This window comes from Chelonoidis abingdonii, chromosome 21 (assembly GCF_003597395.2).
Source record: "Chelonoidis abingdonii isolate Lonesome George chromosome 21, CheloAbing_2.0, whole genome shotgun sequence".
Taxonomy (NCBI): Eukaryota; Metazoa; Chordata; order Testudines; family Testudinidae; genus Chelonoidis; species Chelonoidis abingdonii.
Genome location: NC_133789.1, coordinates 851267 through 867814, shown reverse-complemented (window position 1 = coordinate 867814; position 16548 = coordinate 851267). Strand labels below are relative to the sequence as shown.

General features: G+C 52.5%; 2 protein-coding genes across 4 annotated transcripts in view; both read left to right on the top strand.

Moving 5' to 3' along the window:
* Window positions 1-282: 282 nt before the first annotated feature.
* Window positions 283-8153, top strand: LOC116820382 (glucose-6-phosphatase catalytic subunit 1-like). 3 transcript variants are annotated; one of them, XM_032772804.2, is made up of 5 exons: window positions 283-624; window positions 1588-1697; window positions 4908-4992; window positions 5794-5927; window positions 7254-8153. In XM_032772804.2, exons 1-5 carry the CDS (start codon window positions 395-397, stop codon window positions 7763-7765), a joined length of 1071 nt encoding a protein of 356 aa, XP_032628695.1. In that variant the 5' UTR covers window positions 283-394; the 3' UTR covers window positions 7766-8153. The 3 variants fall into 3 exon arrangements, with proteins under 3 accessions (XP_032628695.1, XP_032628694.1, XP_032628693.1); XM_032772803.2 differs by having other exon boundaries at window positions 4908-4995; XM_032772802.2 differs by having other exon boundaries at window positions 4908-5013; window positions 5812-5927.
* A 6951-nt stretch (window positions 8154-15104) lies between these two features.
* LOC116820381 (glucose-6-phosphatase catalytic subunit 1-like) overlaps window positions 15105-16548 on the top strand; it is a 7368-nt gene continuing 5924 nt past the window's right edge. Inside the window, exon 1 of the mRNA XM_032772801.1 lies at window positions 15105-15334. Coding sequence (XP_032628692.1) covers window positions 15105-15334 — 230 coding nt within the window. The remainder of the gene's footprint in view (window positions 15335-16548) is intronic.

The following is a 16548-nucleotide window of genomic DNA, read 5'->3' as shown; positions in this document are numbered from 1 at the left end:
TTTAAAACACAAACCCGAGTGATTTTTCCTAGGCTATTTTTGTACCGTAGCCAGTAGCATGGTGCTGCAAAGGGTTAACGGTGCCCTCCGGTCAGTGTATGGCAAACAGCATGCTGTTTTGTCAGCCTCTTTTTCTCTTTTACGTAAATTGCTCTAAACATGTTTGTAGCAAACACCGCCCCCCCCCCCGATGCACCTTTGATCAATGGGGGTTTTGACAAAAGTGTTTTGAGTCCAAAGATCAGTGTGGGAGCCAGCAACTTACAGGCTGCAAACAAGAGCCTGTCAAGGTATAAAGCCAGCCAGTGAGCAGTCCCAGAGCAGAGCAGTCTCATCAGAGACCGAAATCACTCAGCACTCTCGGCTGATACTGAAGTGTTGATAGACAAGGAGAATGGAGGCCGGCATGAACGTCCTGCATGACATGGGGATCCAGGCAACTCGATACCTGCAGGAGAACTACCAGAGCTCCCAGGACTGGTTCCTCTTCATCTCCTTCGCTGCCGACCTCAGAAACACCTTCTTCATCCTCTTCCCCATCTGGTTCCACCTCAGCGAGGCAGTGGGTGTCAAGCTGATCTGGGTTGCCGTGATCGGGGACTGGCTCAACCTGGTATTTAAGTGGTGAGTAGCCCATGCTGGACCTGTTCTTGCTGCTTGCCCTGTGCACGCCCTGCTTTCAGAGGGTTGTTTGGCTGTGAAGTAGGCCCCTACCAAGTGGGTTCAGGGTGGCTTTAAGCTGGAGCTTTCCAAAGACAAGTTCCTCCAGCTCTGCAGCACCCAGATTTAGGGGCTTATGTTTAACTGCTTTTATTTTCCGGTGAGAGGCTGTGTGGTGCAGGGGCTACGGGGCTTACTCGGGACACGGAGATGCCGCTGACCTACTCTGTGATATGGGCAAGGTAGCCTCAGTTTCCCCCTCTGTAATACACAAAATCCTTTGAGGTTGATGGGTGTAGAGTCCCATCTAAAATCTTAATCCTTTTTAAAGCCGCAGGAATCTTTGTATAAGCTCATGACAGAAAGCGCCAGGGAGAATGCATGGGGCATGATCCCGGAGTGTGAGTGAGCATGGGAACTGGTCCCATCCGGTCCTGGGTGGTGCATTTATGGCGATTGCTCTTCTCCAGACTTGCTGTTACCATGGGGCTCTGACCCGTCAGGGGAGGGGTGAGATTGGGTGTGGTGATGGAGTTGTCTCTGGAGACAAGGAGGGCATGTGGTGGGCTGGGGGGATGATGGGTAGGCCAGCATGAGGGCACATGATGTAGCTCTGGTTCACACCCGGGAAGAAGCAGCCCATTCTCAGTAGATTGAACGTCTCCTGTGCCCTGCTGCACCATCAAGGAAAGGCGGGAATTGGCTCCTGGGTGACGTGCAGCATGTGCAGGTGCCTGTACGCACAGAGTGGAAGCCAGCTGGGTGCCCCAAGCTCAGACTGAAGCCTACAGACAACTGGCTTGGAACTGGGGATCCCCGATTCTTGCAGCCCCTGCCCCAAGCTGGGCCAGAGCTAACAAGCTGTGTCCTTGCTTTCCTGCTCTTGCGCCCAAGGCAACTAGAGCCACTTTTATTCTTGTATTTCAGGATCCTCTTTGGGCAGAGACCCTACTGGTGGGTCCGGGAGACTGGTTACTATGGCAACACTTCCGGACCTGCGATCCAGCAGTTCCCCCTCACCTGTGAGACCGGCCCAGGTGAGACACGTCTAGAGAGAGGAGTAATTTGGCAGAATCATGCTTCACATTATACACAAGGAGGGGAGGTGCAGCAGCAGGGCAGGTGGTGGGCATTTATCAGCACTGAGGGACCAGCTGGGAAGAAGGGGAGGGGATGTCCTAACTTGCTCCACTGCTTAACCATCCCGGTTAGACATGTTTTTCTAATGTCCACCCTAAATCTCCCTTGCTGCAAACTAAGCCACCTACGTCTTGTGCCACCCACGAGGGACACGGAGAACTACTGTCCTCTGCCTACGTCCTGTTACATACGTGAAGACTGTTTTCTGGTTCCCCCTCAGCCTTTTCTTCTCTACACTAAACATGCCCAGTTCTTTCAACCTTTCCTCATAGATCAGGTCTTCTAGAACATAAGAATGGCCACTCTGGGTCAGACCAAAGGTCCATCTAGCCCAGTATCCTGTCTTCCAACAGTGGCCAGTGCTAGGTGCCCCGGAGGGAATGAACTGATCAGGGAATCATCGAGTGATCCATCCCCTGTCGCCCATTCCCAGCTTCTGGCAAACAGGGGCCAGGGACACCATCCCTGCCCAGCCTGGCTAATAGCCATTGATCGATCTGTCCTCCAGGAACTTCTCTAGTTCTTTTTCTAAACCTCTGATCATTTTTGTTTCTCTGCTCTGGGGTCTCTCCAGTTTGTTCACATCTTTCTTGAAGTGTGGTGCCCAGAATTGGACTCAGTGCTTCTGCTGAGAACTCCTGGTGCCAAGTAAAGCAGGACAATTACCTCCTGTGTTGTACATACGTAAGGTGACCACATTTCCCAAAGGGAAAATGGAACACTGTGTGGGGCTGGCCTGAGCCTCCTGCCCTGCCCCCCTGTGAGACTGTTGTTGGTCGCTGGAACTGTGCTGGTTCCCGCACCGGAGCCCTGCCTCTCCCCTGTGCAGAGCTGGCATCTCCGCTCACACTCTTCCCCCTGCCCCAATGTTCTGCTATACCACACCTTCCTTTTTTGACAAAATTGGGCATTTGTCCTGTTGGCTCTTGCCAATTGATCAAGTCCCAAAAAAGTCAGGATGGCCCGGATGGGGCTTTAAAAAGGAACTGTCCCAGTTAAAATGGGATGCGTGGTCATCTTATGCATACAACACTCCTGTTAACACGTCCAAGAATTACATTTGCCTTTTTCACAACAGCATCACATTGCTGACTCACATTTGGTTTGTGAGCCACTCTGACCCCCAGATCTTTTTCCGCAGTAGGGTTATTCCCCATTTTGCATTTGTCTTTTCCTTCCCAAACTCAGTACTTCATACATGTCTTTATTGAATTTCACCTCATTGACTTCAGACCAATTCTCCAGTTTCTCAAGGTCATTTTGCATTCTAATCCTGTCCTCCAAAGCACTTGAATTAGTTAACCTGGGTGGACACTCTTATTCAGAATTAAATTGTCTTAATTCAGTTACATTTAGTTAATTTTGGAATTAAATTAACATAAACTGAATTAAGGTAAACTAATTCTGAATGAGAGTTTAAGCTTAATTGACTTCCAAAATTAGTTAAATTAAATTGAACGCAGGCAACTTTTCATTCTGAATGAGAGTGTCCACACAGGGGCTTAATGCAGTGTAACTAATTCATTTTAAACTCACCTGTTTAGTTAATCTGGATGAATTTCCCTGGGTGTCACAGTGTAGACAAGCCCTTGAACAGTCCTTCAAAGAAAGGAAATATGGAGCCCTGGAGCCCAGGGGCAGAGTGATTTAGCACAAGCTTGAGCTGCATCCAACGCAGCCGCTGTCCTTAAACATTTCCTGACCTGTTCACTGGGGAAAGGGAGACTTTAGAAGGGCAGATTTTGTCCTGCCAGCAGTTAGGAGCAGGCCAGTCTTGCCTTGCTGCTGGAGTGAAACAGGCCAGCGTATGCAAAACCTGCCTTAGACTAAACTTCGGCTCTGTAGAAGAAACCTTTGGGCTGACCCTATAGCTACTGAGATTAAGAACAGATACCTTCCCCTGGATGACAGAGGGCTGTCTGCCCGGCCCAGGAGATAGGCAGCCTTTCCTTCCAGAAAAAGAGTGGGCTGGCCCAGTACCTGTGCAGACTTTGTTCGCAGAGGGACCCTTGACCTATGCTGGAATTAGAAGTTTGTTGCAAAGCTCAGTAGGAATCCAGCATGGTGCAGGTTCAGGCCGAGATCAGAGGCATCCTGTGTATATTGTACACACGTTCACTACTGCTCTCTACTGGATGGACTGTTCCAGTGCTGTGTACGCAGTGTTGTAGCCATGTCTGTCCCAGGATAGTAGAGAGACAAGGTGTGTGGGGGGGTGTAATACCTTTTATTGCACCAGCGTCTGTTGGCGAGAGACGAGGTCTCAAGCTATTCAGAGCCCTTCTGAAGCTGACGTCCGAAGAAGAGCTCTGTGTAGCTCGACAGCAGTTGTCCAATAAAGGCCGTTACCTCCCCTGCCTTGTCTCTCCAGCGCCATGTGATGATCAGTTCCCTCTGCCTGCTGAGCTGCATCTCCCTAGGGAGTGATCTGTGGCTACAGCAGAAAGCCGGGTAGTCAAGCATAGGATCCTTGCTGCCTAATGCCACCTCTACCACTGCTCTTTCTGTAGCCTTGGGCAGCGGTGGATACTGGGGACTGGGTGGGCTGCCTGCTAGCTCAGAGCGGGGTGGCTGCCTCGCTGGGCGGTGCCGATAGCGGGGTGTGGATGTGTGAACATGCACCGTGAAATGGGAAGAAACGGGCTTGAGCATGTCGTGAAGACAGGGCCTATGACTGTGGAGCGCTGGGGCTGGTCTCTGCAGGGGTCTAGTGTGCAGGTTGATACATAGAGGGAGGCTGTGTCTGCACAAGTGCCAAGTATGCTGGCAGTATCATCATTAGGGCTTCCTAATGCCAGGTGTCTGTGGGAAGCTGGGCTTGTGGGTGGCTGCGGGGTCCCTCCCCTTGCGGAGCAACTTCATTTTCCCTCTTACACGCCCCTGGTTCTGGTAAGAACACCCCCCTCCAGTGCCTCGCATGGGGGATTCTCTCTGGGCCTTCCCCTCCCTGTCAACAGCCTAGTGCCCTGCACAGCCAGCTGTGCCAGACTGAGTTGATGCAGCCTCTTGGCCTTTTGTCTGGGTGATCCCAGTGCTCTAGGCACCGGGTAGGAGGTTGCTGTTAGAGACTAGGGCAAGGTGTAACGTGGGTGTTTTCTCTCCCCCAGGGAGTCCCTCCGGCCATGCGATGGGCTCTGCTGGAGTTTACTATGTGATGGTGACAGCCATTCTGTCCATTGCTCTGGGGAAGAAGCAGCCGACGATTAAAGACCAGTAAGCAGCATTAAGACTGTTGTGCGCCTGCATCTGCAGGGTCAGTGGGGTGCCCTGAGGCCGGAGGGATGTGCATTTTGAACCAAAGGACATGAGTCTTCACACAGTGTGCAGTGGAGCTGTGGAATTCACTGCTGCAGGAGGCCGGCACCGCTACAGGCTCATATACCCCAACGTACACACAGACACAGGGTTTTAGAAGGGGTTGAATAACTGCATGAGCATGAATCCCACTGGCAGCTAAGCCAACTAATGCCTAGATAAAGAGAATCACATCTCATGCCTCCCTGAGACTGAGCACCTGCTGCAGTGGCTGGGAAGGAACTGAAGGGTCTGGACTAAAACCTGCTCCAAAGTCAACTGAAGTTGATGGGAGTCTTTGGATGAGGCCACAACGGGTTTAGGGGAGTGGGGTGATCAGAGGAGCTCTGCCCCACTGAAGTCAATGGGAGTGTTGCAGTTGCTGTCAGTGGGGGCAGAGCCAGCTCCAAGTGATTTTGGGCCCCTCCTGGATGTTTAAGCTTTCCCTGGATCATGGCAGAGGGCAAATCCCTGGTTCTGAACCTCTACCCACCCCACAGGGGCTGTTTAATGCCGCTTTCCATTCTGTGACTGGCATTCAGGGCTTTATAATGTGACCCTCCCTTCTCCACCTGCTGGAACTTCAGCCACTACCAGCAGGGAGAGACGTCTGAGTTCTGAGCCTCCCTGCTCCCCCGAGGAAAGCCTCGGTATGGCCTTGCGCAGAGCTGCGCTTCGCTGACCTTTGCGTCTAACCAGAATGTCTCCCTGCGGCAGGTTCTTGCGGACAGCACTGTGGGCAGGATTCTGGGCTGTCCAGGTCTGTGTCTGTTTATCTCGAGTCTTCATCGCTGCCCATTTTCCTCACCAAGTGATCGCAGGGGTCATCTCAGGTCAGTGATCGCGTGCGCCTTCGCCTCTCCCTGTACAAGCCGCACTGTTACTGTCACTCTGAGCAATAGGCGCAGGGGCCACCCACCAGCTGTCCTAGATGCCAAGGCCAGAAGGGAAGGTTGTGCTCACCTAGTCTGATCCCCTGTGTATCACGGGGCATGGGACTGCCCCACAATCCTTCCATTTGAACCAGAGCTGGTCTCTAAAAAATCCAATCTAGATTTAAACATTGCCAGTGAGGGAGAATCTACCATGCCCCTGGGTAAATTGTTCCCGTGGTTAATTACTGCCACCGTTAGAAACGTACACCTTATTTCCTGTCTGCATGTGTCTCACTTCAACTTCCAGCCATTGGATCGTGTTAGGCCTCTGTCTGTTGAACGGAGCCTATTCTCAAGTATTTGTTCCCCGTGTAGATACCTGTAGACTGTGCTCAAGTCACCCCTAGACCTGCTCTTTCAAACGACTGTAGATAGATCAAGCTCCCTGAGTCTCTCTCCGTCCGGCCTGTTTTCTAAGCCTCTCCTCATTCTCGTGACCCGTCTCTGAACATTCTCCAGTTCTATATCCTGTGTTCTGGGCAGTGCATTGCATCAAGAGAAATATCACAGGACAGACCTTGAGATGTAAGCTGTGGCTAGGCTGCACTACCACTCTGCAGCGTGGGGCATGGGTCACTTGCTGGAGGATTCTCTGCACCTTGAAGTCTTTAAATCACGATTTGAGGACTTCAGTAACTCAGACATAAGTTAGGGGTTTGTTACAGGAGTGGGTGGGTGAGATTCTGTGGCCTGCCTTGTGCAGGAGGTCAGAGTAGACAATCATAACGGTCCCTTCTCACCTTAAAGTCTATGATTCTATGATTGCATTAGTAATCCCAGAGAGCGTGCCCTGGCACTTGCCTTTGCATTCCCCAGTAACCCAGGTGGGCCAGACAGAACATTAGCTAACTTGTTCCAATCACTGGCCGGTTTTACTGCCAGCAAGCCTTGTCTGGAGGTATGGGCACAGAGGGCTTGGCACTAGGAGGAGGGGATCTTAGCCTAGGGAGGGATGGGGAGTTAAGATTGCCTCTCTGTGCCCACGGTGGGCACTGCCACCTGAATCATTCCCAGGGAGGTGTCATTGCAGAGACTCATTAGTTGGCTCTGTGATGATGCTGTGAAGACCCTTGGGGCAGCTGCTCTCAGGAGTGATGCTCCACCACAGCTTTCCAGCCCCTGATTGTCTTGGGACCCCCGTGGCTGCCTCTGCGGCTTCATCTCTACACACTAGTTTCCTCTCTCTGATGGGTTGTTTCTCCTCTCACGCTCTGTTCCCTGCAGGCATGGCAGTGGCTGAAGCTTTCCGGCACATCCCCTCCATCTACAACATCAGTCTCCGGAGGTATCTGGGCACCACCCTCTTCCTGTTCAGCTTCGCCCTGGGGTTCTACCTGCTGCTGAAGGCTCTCGGTGTTGACCTGCTGTGGACCCTGGAGAAAGCTAAGAGGTGGTGTGACCGGCCGGAGTGGATCCACATTGACACCACCCCCTTCGCCGGCCTCCTCAGGAACCTGGGCATCCTGTTTGGGCTGGGGCTGGCCCTCAACTCCCAGATGTACCTGGAGAGCTGCAAAGGGAAAATGGGCCAGCAGCTGCCCTTCCGCCTGAGCTGCATCGCGGTCTCGCTCCTCTTCCTGCACCTCTTCGACTCCTTCAAGCCTCCCACCAAGGTGGAGCTGCTGTTTTACGTCCTGTCCTTCTGCAAGAGCGCGGCTGTGCCCGTGGCTGCTGCCGGCCTCATCCCCTACTGCGTCGCCCAGGTCTTGAGACAACAGGATAAGAAAGCTTTATAGAAGGAAGGAACTTGGGTATTTATGCATATGACATGTCCCAGGAGCAGAGGCTCCCCCATGTCTCTGGGTCCAAGTGCTGAACTGGGTACTGAGTCAGCAGGTACTGGCTTAGCACAAGCTCTTTCCAGCGCACTCTCCTTGCTAGGTCTGCAGAGAGTGACTCTGTCCGGACACCAGCCCAGCCCAGCTCCTGCTCACTTGGCCTGGGTGCTCCTGTCTGGCTCGTGCAGTAGAGCTGCTGCCTATGTTACAGACCACGCCAATGTGCAGGGCACATGAGAAGCCAGCTCAGGCTCGGCAGTGGGGCCTGGGAATCAGCGCGCGGCAGGCAGGAGCCACTGGAAAGCTGTTGAGGGCACAGCTTGGCTTTGCTGCCTCCCCTTGCCTTACGGGGTGAGAAGGAGATTGGCATTCTCTGGGCCACCGGGCGCTTGCTCCTGCATGTGCTCTCTGGAGGATTCTTCAGACAGCTCCCATGGAGGGCAGAGGCTGTTTGGGGGGGGAGCGAGGGCACATGGCAGAAAGGCTGGCACGTACCCACACCCTGGGACTCACTGGCCTCTGTGTCCCACTAAGTACCCAGTGTCCTGCAATTACCTTCATTGAAACAGTGGTGTGGGGGGGGTCTGTATATAAGTGGGGTATTTTATTAAAGCCAGAGCTGTATTTCTTTACCAGCCATGAGTCCTTTGTATGCCTTAGCCACAGGTCGTCCCGGAGTTAGGGTGCTGAGTGGGGAGTGACTCTCCCGTGTGTGTGACAGGGGACGTTTCCCTGCTCCTGGTGGAATCCAGCCCCCACTCTGGATGCTGCTAACCTATCCCCTGCCAGACATACTTTAAAACTACGGAGGAAGATAACTGGACCCTCCTACGATGTCCCTGTTGCCATCCCCCTCCCCGCAAATGCTGCCAGACACAGCTGCCCTAGGACTGTCTGGGGGAGGGGGAAGGGGGCAGAGGCTCAGTGCCATGGGATCGCACACTCAGCGACTCCCAGTTATCACCTTGCTCTTGGCTTTACTGGTCACTGGATAAACCAGCTCGCTGCCATCCTACCAGCAAGAGGAACAAGGCATTCACAGGCTGGGCCTGGCTGGCAGGAGCACAGTATCCCGTCCTCCATGCAGACTCAGGAAGGGGTTTGTACAGAATCAGTCGCTGCGTCAGCCCCATTTCTCTGTAGGTGACTGATTGGAAATGAACCCGGAAAAGCACAAACTCTTGGTGGGTTCTGTCCCCTGCCCTGGCACTGCAAGGTCCATTGTGGATCTGGTGTGATTGACGGCCCAGAGCTGGGACAGACATCTTTGTTCTCCCCTGAAGGGAAAAGGCCAGGTCCTGAACCCAGGTCAGCACAGCTCAGGACAGGTGGGGACGCACAGCTGCTGCAGTGGAAAGGTGGGTAACAGTTACCCAGGCCCATGGAACTGCTGTTTCACTCTGATCAAGTAAGATATTCCCACGCTGCTCCTGAGCGTTATCAGGTGCCTGGACACAGACACTTCAGCTGTCAAACAGCCTCACCTCCTGGCAGCAGCAGGGGTTCAGATCTCTCCGGCTCAGCAAGCCTGCCTTTTGGGGTGGGGCTGGGCCTCTCGACTGGGTGTGGGGCAGACATGGGCACATCTGGGCATGTCAGGGCTCCTTTGCGGGGAGTGGGCAGGGGATGCTCACTGGGCTGTGCATGCTGGAGAGGTAAGAGTCAGTCTCCAGGGCTGATAGCCAGCACCTGCCCCTTAAGTAACTGAGTTCAATAAAACACAAAGGGGAAGCAATCCTGGGATGGACCAGGAGAGGGGCTGGAATTATTGTGCTTCATCACCAGGGTCACATTCTCTGACAGACCCCTGGGGGAGATGGGAGATCTGGGGTCACACATCTCAGCAGCAGCCTTCTGGCATGTCCCTGGCTGCCCCCTCTGAGACCTGGACTTTAAGCAGGGTTTGCTGCTGACTAGATGAAGGCGCTGAACTGGGCTCATCCCAGCCACTAACTCAACTGTTAAAAGTCCTGGTTCAACGTGGTTCAATTTAAAATAAATCCCATTTAGAAAAGGAAGGTTCAGCCCTTTAATCTGCAGTTCATGTATTTTTGTGGCATGTGTGAAATGGGCTGACCCCAGTGGCTGCCATCATAGGGTTCAGGGCATGCAGTGCTCCCCAAGCACTCAACACTCAAATCCACGCACCAAAGCAGCCCCCTGGCCTCAGGACAATGGACTTTGTGTCTATGCACAACGCGGCATTTCTGTGTTTGTCAGCTTGTCTCAGTATTTTCTTGCCAAGGGAGGGAGTTCCCCCACTGTCCTCAGAGTCCCCGGTCCTTGCTTACACCCATCTAAAGCCCTGTGTCGCAGCCACCATCACTCAGTTATTGCTCCAAACCTGTGTGAGGTACCCCCTCTGTTCAGCCCCAGAGGGATACATGCTATCCCCTGCCCACCCCGGTCCTGCCTTGCTCTGATTCCGACGCATCTTGCGGGACAGGCTTGCTTTTTGCAGAGAATGAGCTATTACAGACAGGAGAATTTAATCCTGTACATTGTATGTGATGCCATTAAACTGTCTAACTTGCTGGCCTGGGCTATTTAGGATGCACTCCTTCCTGACAGAGGAAGTAGAACGCTTAGGACTCCGCTGCTGCTGCTGCTACCAGAACATGGCAAACAGCATGCAGCGGCTTGGAGCTTGCTGCAGAGACACAGCTATCACGGCCCGTTTACCTTCTCTTGGTCCTTCCAGGACCGGCGCTAGGGGTTTGAGCGCCCTAGGCACACGGCTATTTCGCAGCCCCACGCGCTGGTCCCCCGGCTCCGCAGTCCTGCCTGCGGACGATCGGCTGCTCCCGTGGCTCCAGTGGAGCTGCTGCAGTCGTGCCGTGGGAAGTCCACCACAGCTGCGCGAGCAGCCGACTGTCCACAGGCAGGACTGCGGCAGCTCCACCGGAGCCACGGACCACTGAACCCTCTGCAGGCACCACTGCGGCAGCTCCACCGGAGCCACCTGCTGCCCCCTCCGGCAAAATGCCTCCCCCTAATAATGCTGGCGCCCTAGGCGATTGCCTAAGCCGCCTAAATGCAAGCGCCAGCCCTGGGTCCTTCTCTTTCATTTAGAAAACCCCAAAGGAGCTGGGATTTTGATGGGGGAGGAGCAGGAGCTGTCATGAGAAGGGATGAGTAGCACTGGGCATACATGCCTCTATCACTCCCCAAAAGCAAACAGGAGAAAGATGATCTTGTGGTTGAGCCATGGGCCTGGGGCTTGGAGGTCTGGCTTCAGTTCCCAGTTCTGACACTGCTCATATGCCCATGGGCTCGCCACTTCACCGCTTGCTTCGGGCCGTGACTCCCCTTTGTGGAATGGAATCATACTAACCCTCTTTCTCCCCACCATGTCTATTTAGGGGGTAACTTCTTTGGGGCAGCACAGTGCATCTGCAGGGCACTTTGCAGCAGGGAGCTCTGGACCTCTCAGTGCGCCTGTAATACAATTACTGAAAGCTTTGCCCTTCAGCAGGGCCTTTGTGATCCTGGGTAAAGGTCACCTTTGGAAAGGCTTGTTAAGTAATGGCCCCTGTCTCTGTTCGAACACTGGACTTGGAGCGATTGCTTATTTCCTTATGAACTTTCCTGATCGGAAACAAGCAGCATGACTCTAGCTATTGCTTGAAGGTGACAGGCCAGCATGCAGCATCTGAAAATACCAGGCCAGTTTGGGTGTTTTGCTTTCTCCTTTCAGATGTATTTTGTTTATTCTCAGGGCAGGGGTTCTGAAACGTTCCCATCTTAACAGCATGTGTCCTGTGGAAAACCTCCCCTTCCGCCCACCTCCCGTTGCATGCATGACATCTCTGACCGCCACTGCGATTGCTTTCATGGGAAAAGGGCGTGTGTTTGTAACTTGAATGGTCTTTAGCAGCTGGAAACCAGAGGAGAAGCCAGCACCAGGTGCTGACCACAGACAGCTGTTTGGATCTCTCTGCCTTGGGGTGCTTAAAGGGCTTTAGAGAGACAAGGTGAAGGAGGGAATCTCTTTTATTGGGCCAAGTTCTGCTGGTGAGAGATGTAAGCTTCAAGCTACCCAGGGCCCTGCTTCAGGTTTTGCTGGACAAATCAGGACTGGTTCATAGGGGCACTGATTCAGGCAAACTCCCCACTCCAGGACAACACTTAAGTCCCTGTCTATCTTTAACCTGAACAACCCCCGCCTCCTATCCAACCCCCCTGCTCCCTATCCCCTGACTGCCCCAACCCCTATCCACACCCCCTACTCCTGACGGGCCCCCTGGGACTCCCCTCCCAACCCTCCCTGTCCCATCCCCTGACCGCTCCCCCCCCCCAGAGACCTCGCATCATCACGCCCCGCATCCCTGGACTGCCCCCAGGGACTGCCTCTCCCTTATCCAACTGCCCCTCCCACCTCCTTACCAGCAGCAGGACGCTCGCATCGCAGGACACTAGCCAGAGCACGCGTGCCCAAGCTCATGTGAGAGCAGTGGCGCAGAGCAGTGGCCCATGCAGCAGCTGGCTTCGAAGTGCCGGACTATGCTCACCAGCCAGGAGCTCAGGGCTGGCAATGTCCTGGGCTGGATTGGCCGTGGGCCTAATTTGCCCACTTCTGGCCTGCCTCAATCAGCTGGAGCTCACTTGGTCAGATTATACTGCCCTGGAGTCTGGACATTACTGCTTATGGCTTATTTCATTTATTGTAATAATACAAGTAGGACGATACAAACAAGTGAGTCCAGATGTTATGGGAGGCGCCTCTGGGCAGGGCCACATCCCTCGGCGAGGGGGAACACGTCTGCTGTCCCCGTGCGTTCACTGGCATTCCTGAATGAGCCAGTTTAAATCAACACCAACATTGGAGATGTGTATGCGTTGTACTGGCCACTTGCTTTGAAGTTCACTGTTATTTTGAAGTGTCAGGGTCAGGTTAAAGTCACAACACGATTGTTCAACAGTTTTCCTCACAGCAGTTAGTATGGTTTAAGGCAACCTGCTGCATGTGGTTCACTGTTTGTGATTGCTGTAGGTTTCCTGGCTCTTTAGGGTCTGGAGAGCCACGTGGCTCAGTGAGCACTCGTGCCACGACACAAATAGGGATGGAACAATCAACATCATTCATTGCCATGTGTCAGTCTGCTGTGTAGCTGACTCGCAGAGGACGTACGTGATTGCTTTGTTTTGTGCTTTGAGCTGACCTTCCTGAGCAGAGGAAGGAGATAGAATATGGAAAACAATGGCCTGTAGATGATATGGCAGGAAGCTAGATGGGAGCCCGTATGGTGTGCTTTGGCCTGGAACTATATGGGATGCCAAGAATTGATTCTTATCTGTTTTTGAACAGAGTTCACCCCCTTGTACCATTTAAGAACCTCACACTGTTTACCTCCTTGGTCAACCCTTCTAGTGCCTCCGCTGTGCAGAGATCCTTCCCACCCCCACATGCACTCCACTGTGCACACCCAGCCTCCCACCTGCCCCACACTCCTACTCCACACATGCTGTCATGCTATTTGTCTCTCTTCTTGATTCAAGCATCATAAAAATGTCCCATTGCTCCTTTTGGCAGTGGTTCAGGAAGCACAAGGGTGTGTGGGGTGTGTGCACACATGAGGACAGCGGTGTAGCCAGAGGAGAATGGGCTCAGTGGTACAGTCAAAGCAGTTTTGGAGACCTGGGTTCAAATCCTGTTTAGGTCTCAGAAAAGCAAGTGAGTTGAATGAGCCCTGGTGGACACATGTCCACATCATACCACCACTTGCTAGTCTGGCATGGTGGACAGTCTCTGTTCGGGAGCGGCTTAAGGCTGCAATAGCAAGAGAGGGTCCATGTCAGGTTGGCCGTGCACTGTCAGAGCCGAATTGGACAGCCAAGGACTGGCCTAGCAAAGGGCTGCAGGTCTGGACACACTGCCAGCGAACAGACAGAACTATGTGTGGGTGAAGTATGGAACACGGACACACTCTCTTTTCTTATCCACCAAGTGACCTCAATTCCTGCAACCTCCCTTTCAGGAACAATTGTTCTCCAGCTTGACTTTGTTTGCCTTGTCTATCTTCGATTGTAAACTCTCCAGTGCAGGGAATGGCTCCAGCGTTTATAGGATGCTGTGGCCATTGGTCACAAAAGTCCATTTTTAAATAGTGACACCATCACTAACCCTGCACCTGCCTCCATTATGCTACGCTCTGTATAAACACAGCCCACTTTACCTGGCTCAACCCAAAGATAACAGCTCCTCATCTTACCAAACACTTACATTCCTGATGCCATTTTACAAAGTACAAAATTGTCATGTAGGAATATTCTGAACACTGCAACGTGCCAGAGAGCGTGAGGTATTTGCCCCTTCCCACTCATCCCACCCTCCTGCCAAGGTCACCATAGTCATTTTCAGTAAATGGCTGGGTTTCTGTGAGAGGTCTAACAACTGAGGATAAATTCTGACTTGTCCCTGCTGCTTCTTGGCAAGGCAGCTGACTCGTATGCTAAAATAAAAGGTATGAATTGTAACCTCCTGGGGCAGGGACCATCTCTGTGGGCTGTGTTCATGCAGAGTGTAGCATAATGGAGCCAGGTGCACAAATAGGCTCTGGGTGCTCTGATAATACAAATAATGCTAATAATAATAATAATAATGAATAAAACCTGTTCATTATTATTGGGGGGGGAGGGACAGCTCAGTGGTTTGAGCACTGGCCTGCTAAACCCAGCGTTGTGAGCTCAATCCTTGAGCAGGCCATCTGGGGATTTAATTGGGAATTGGTCCTGCTTTAAGGAGGGGGGTAGACTAGATGTTCTTCTGAGGACCCTTCCAACCCTAATGATAATCATTTTTCTGAGAAAACAAAGAGAGTAGTCATCGTCTTTCAGAACCCATTCAGCAGAAACTCAGGGGCCTTTGCGTCCCACAGGAGAGATGGGTGCACGTCTTAGCACTCCGCCCAATTTAGTACTGTATCAAACACAGTTACAATCCCTTTCCTGACCCTTCGGTCCCCTTCCTGGGAGCCTTTCAGCAGCTGGAAAAACAGCAAAAGCTGCAAAAAAGAAAGTCTCATTTTTCTTACCAGTGCTAGTGGGTTAATGATTGATTTGAGCAGCTCACTGTGAATTGCTGAGACAGAAGCCTGGAGCAGGTAATTGTATCACATTCCTGTGAAGTAATGTTTGCTGATGAACTTTGGTGCTAACATACCTTAATTGGGAGGACATCTTTGAAAAGCAAATGTAATCTGCATCCTAAGCAGTATATAACCAGCCAGCCCAAAAAGTGAGGAGCCGCATTCTGTCCCAAAGCCCCGGCCATCTCCCCACCGCTTGAGCTACAGCCATGGAGACAGGAATGGATTTTATACACAGCTCTGGAGTCCAAATAACTCACTACCTGCAGGAGAACTACCAGAGCTCCCAGGGCTGGTTCCTCTTCATCTCCTTCGCTGCCGACCTCAGAAACACCTTCTTCATCCTCTTCCCCATCTGGTTCCACCTCTGCGAGGCGGTGGGCGTCGAGCTGATCTGGGTGGCCGTGATCGGGGACTGGCTCAACCTGGTCTTTAAGTGGTGAGTGTGGGGCCTAACTGCCAGCAAGGCCCAGGGTTACGTGTCTATAAGCGAGCCAGGGAAGGGCACACTCATGTTAATACACACGTGCACTCACACACACTCACCCTCATGCACAAGTTAACATGATATATTACTATCGCATACTAAACAGCTCCGACATTCAAATGAGGTGCGTTAAAGGGGCTGTTTGGGTATTTTTTAAAATAAGCCGTGTAAAAATGCATTTTCTTGAGTGCTTGAGTTAAACTGATGTAATTTAATACTAGACAGAGAAGCTGCCCAGATGGGCCAGCAGGGCGCTGTTGCTTGATTTCCTCTCCATACCATGTTTGAGTTATTGTAGCTCTGGGCACATCAACATTACTGTAATTTATTAGGGCTGCCCAGAGGATTCAGGGGGCCTGGGGTCTTCGGCAGTGGGGAGGCCCCCACTTCAGCAGTAATTTGGCCACTCCGGGACCCACCGCTGAAGTGCCCCGAACACCAGCGGCGGGGCACCCTCCGCTGCTGAATTACCGATGAAGCGGGACTCACTGCCGAAGACCCGGAGTGAAAGAAGCTCTGAGGGCCCTGAAAAACTCTCATGGGGACCCCTGCGGGGCCCAGGCCAAATTGCCCCACTTGCCCTCCCTTCTGGGCGGCTCTGTAATTTATTAAATGAGTGATAGAGGCACTAGCAGTCAGTGAGACAAGGTGCGGGAAGTAATTGCTTTTATTGGTCCAGCTTCTGTTGGTGAGAGAGGCAAGCTCGCGCGCTTCACAGACTCTTAGACTCATAGAATCATAGACTATCAGGATTGGAAGGGACCTCAGGAGGTATCTAGTCCAACCTCCTGCTCCAAGCAGGACCAATCCCCAACTAAATCATCCCAACCACGGCTTTGTCAAGCCTGACCTTAAAAACTTCTAAGGAAGGAGATTCTACCACCTCCCTGGGTAACCCAGTCCAGTGCTTCACCACCCTCTTAGTGAAAAAGGTTTTCCTAATATCCAACCTAAACCTCCCCCACTGCAACCTGAGACCATTACTTCTTCTTCTGTCATCTGCTACCACTGAGAACAGCCAAGCTCCATGCTCTTTGGAACCCCATTTCAGGTAGTTGAAAGCAGCTATCAGATCCCCCCTCATTCTTCTCTTCTGCAGACTAAACAATCCCACTTCCCTGAGCCTCTCCTCATAAGTCATGTGCTCCAGCCCCCTAATCATTTTT

Coding starts and splice junctions, on each gene's coding strand:
- LOC116820382 (XM_032772803.2), top strand. CDS start 395: ATGGAGGCCGGCATGAACGTCCTGCATGACATGGGGATCCAGGCAACT. Junction 625..1,587: donor CTCAACCTGGTATTTAAGTG/GTGAGTAGCCCA, acceptor CTTGTATTTCAG/GATCCTCTTTGGGCAGAGAC. Junction 4,996..5,793: donor ATTGCTCTGGGGAAGAAGCA/GCCGACGATTAA, acceptor GCGTCTAACCAG/AATGTCTCCCTGCGGCAGGT.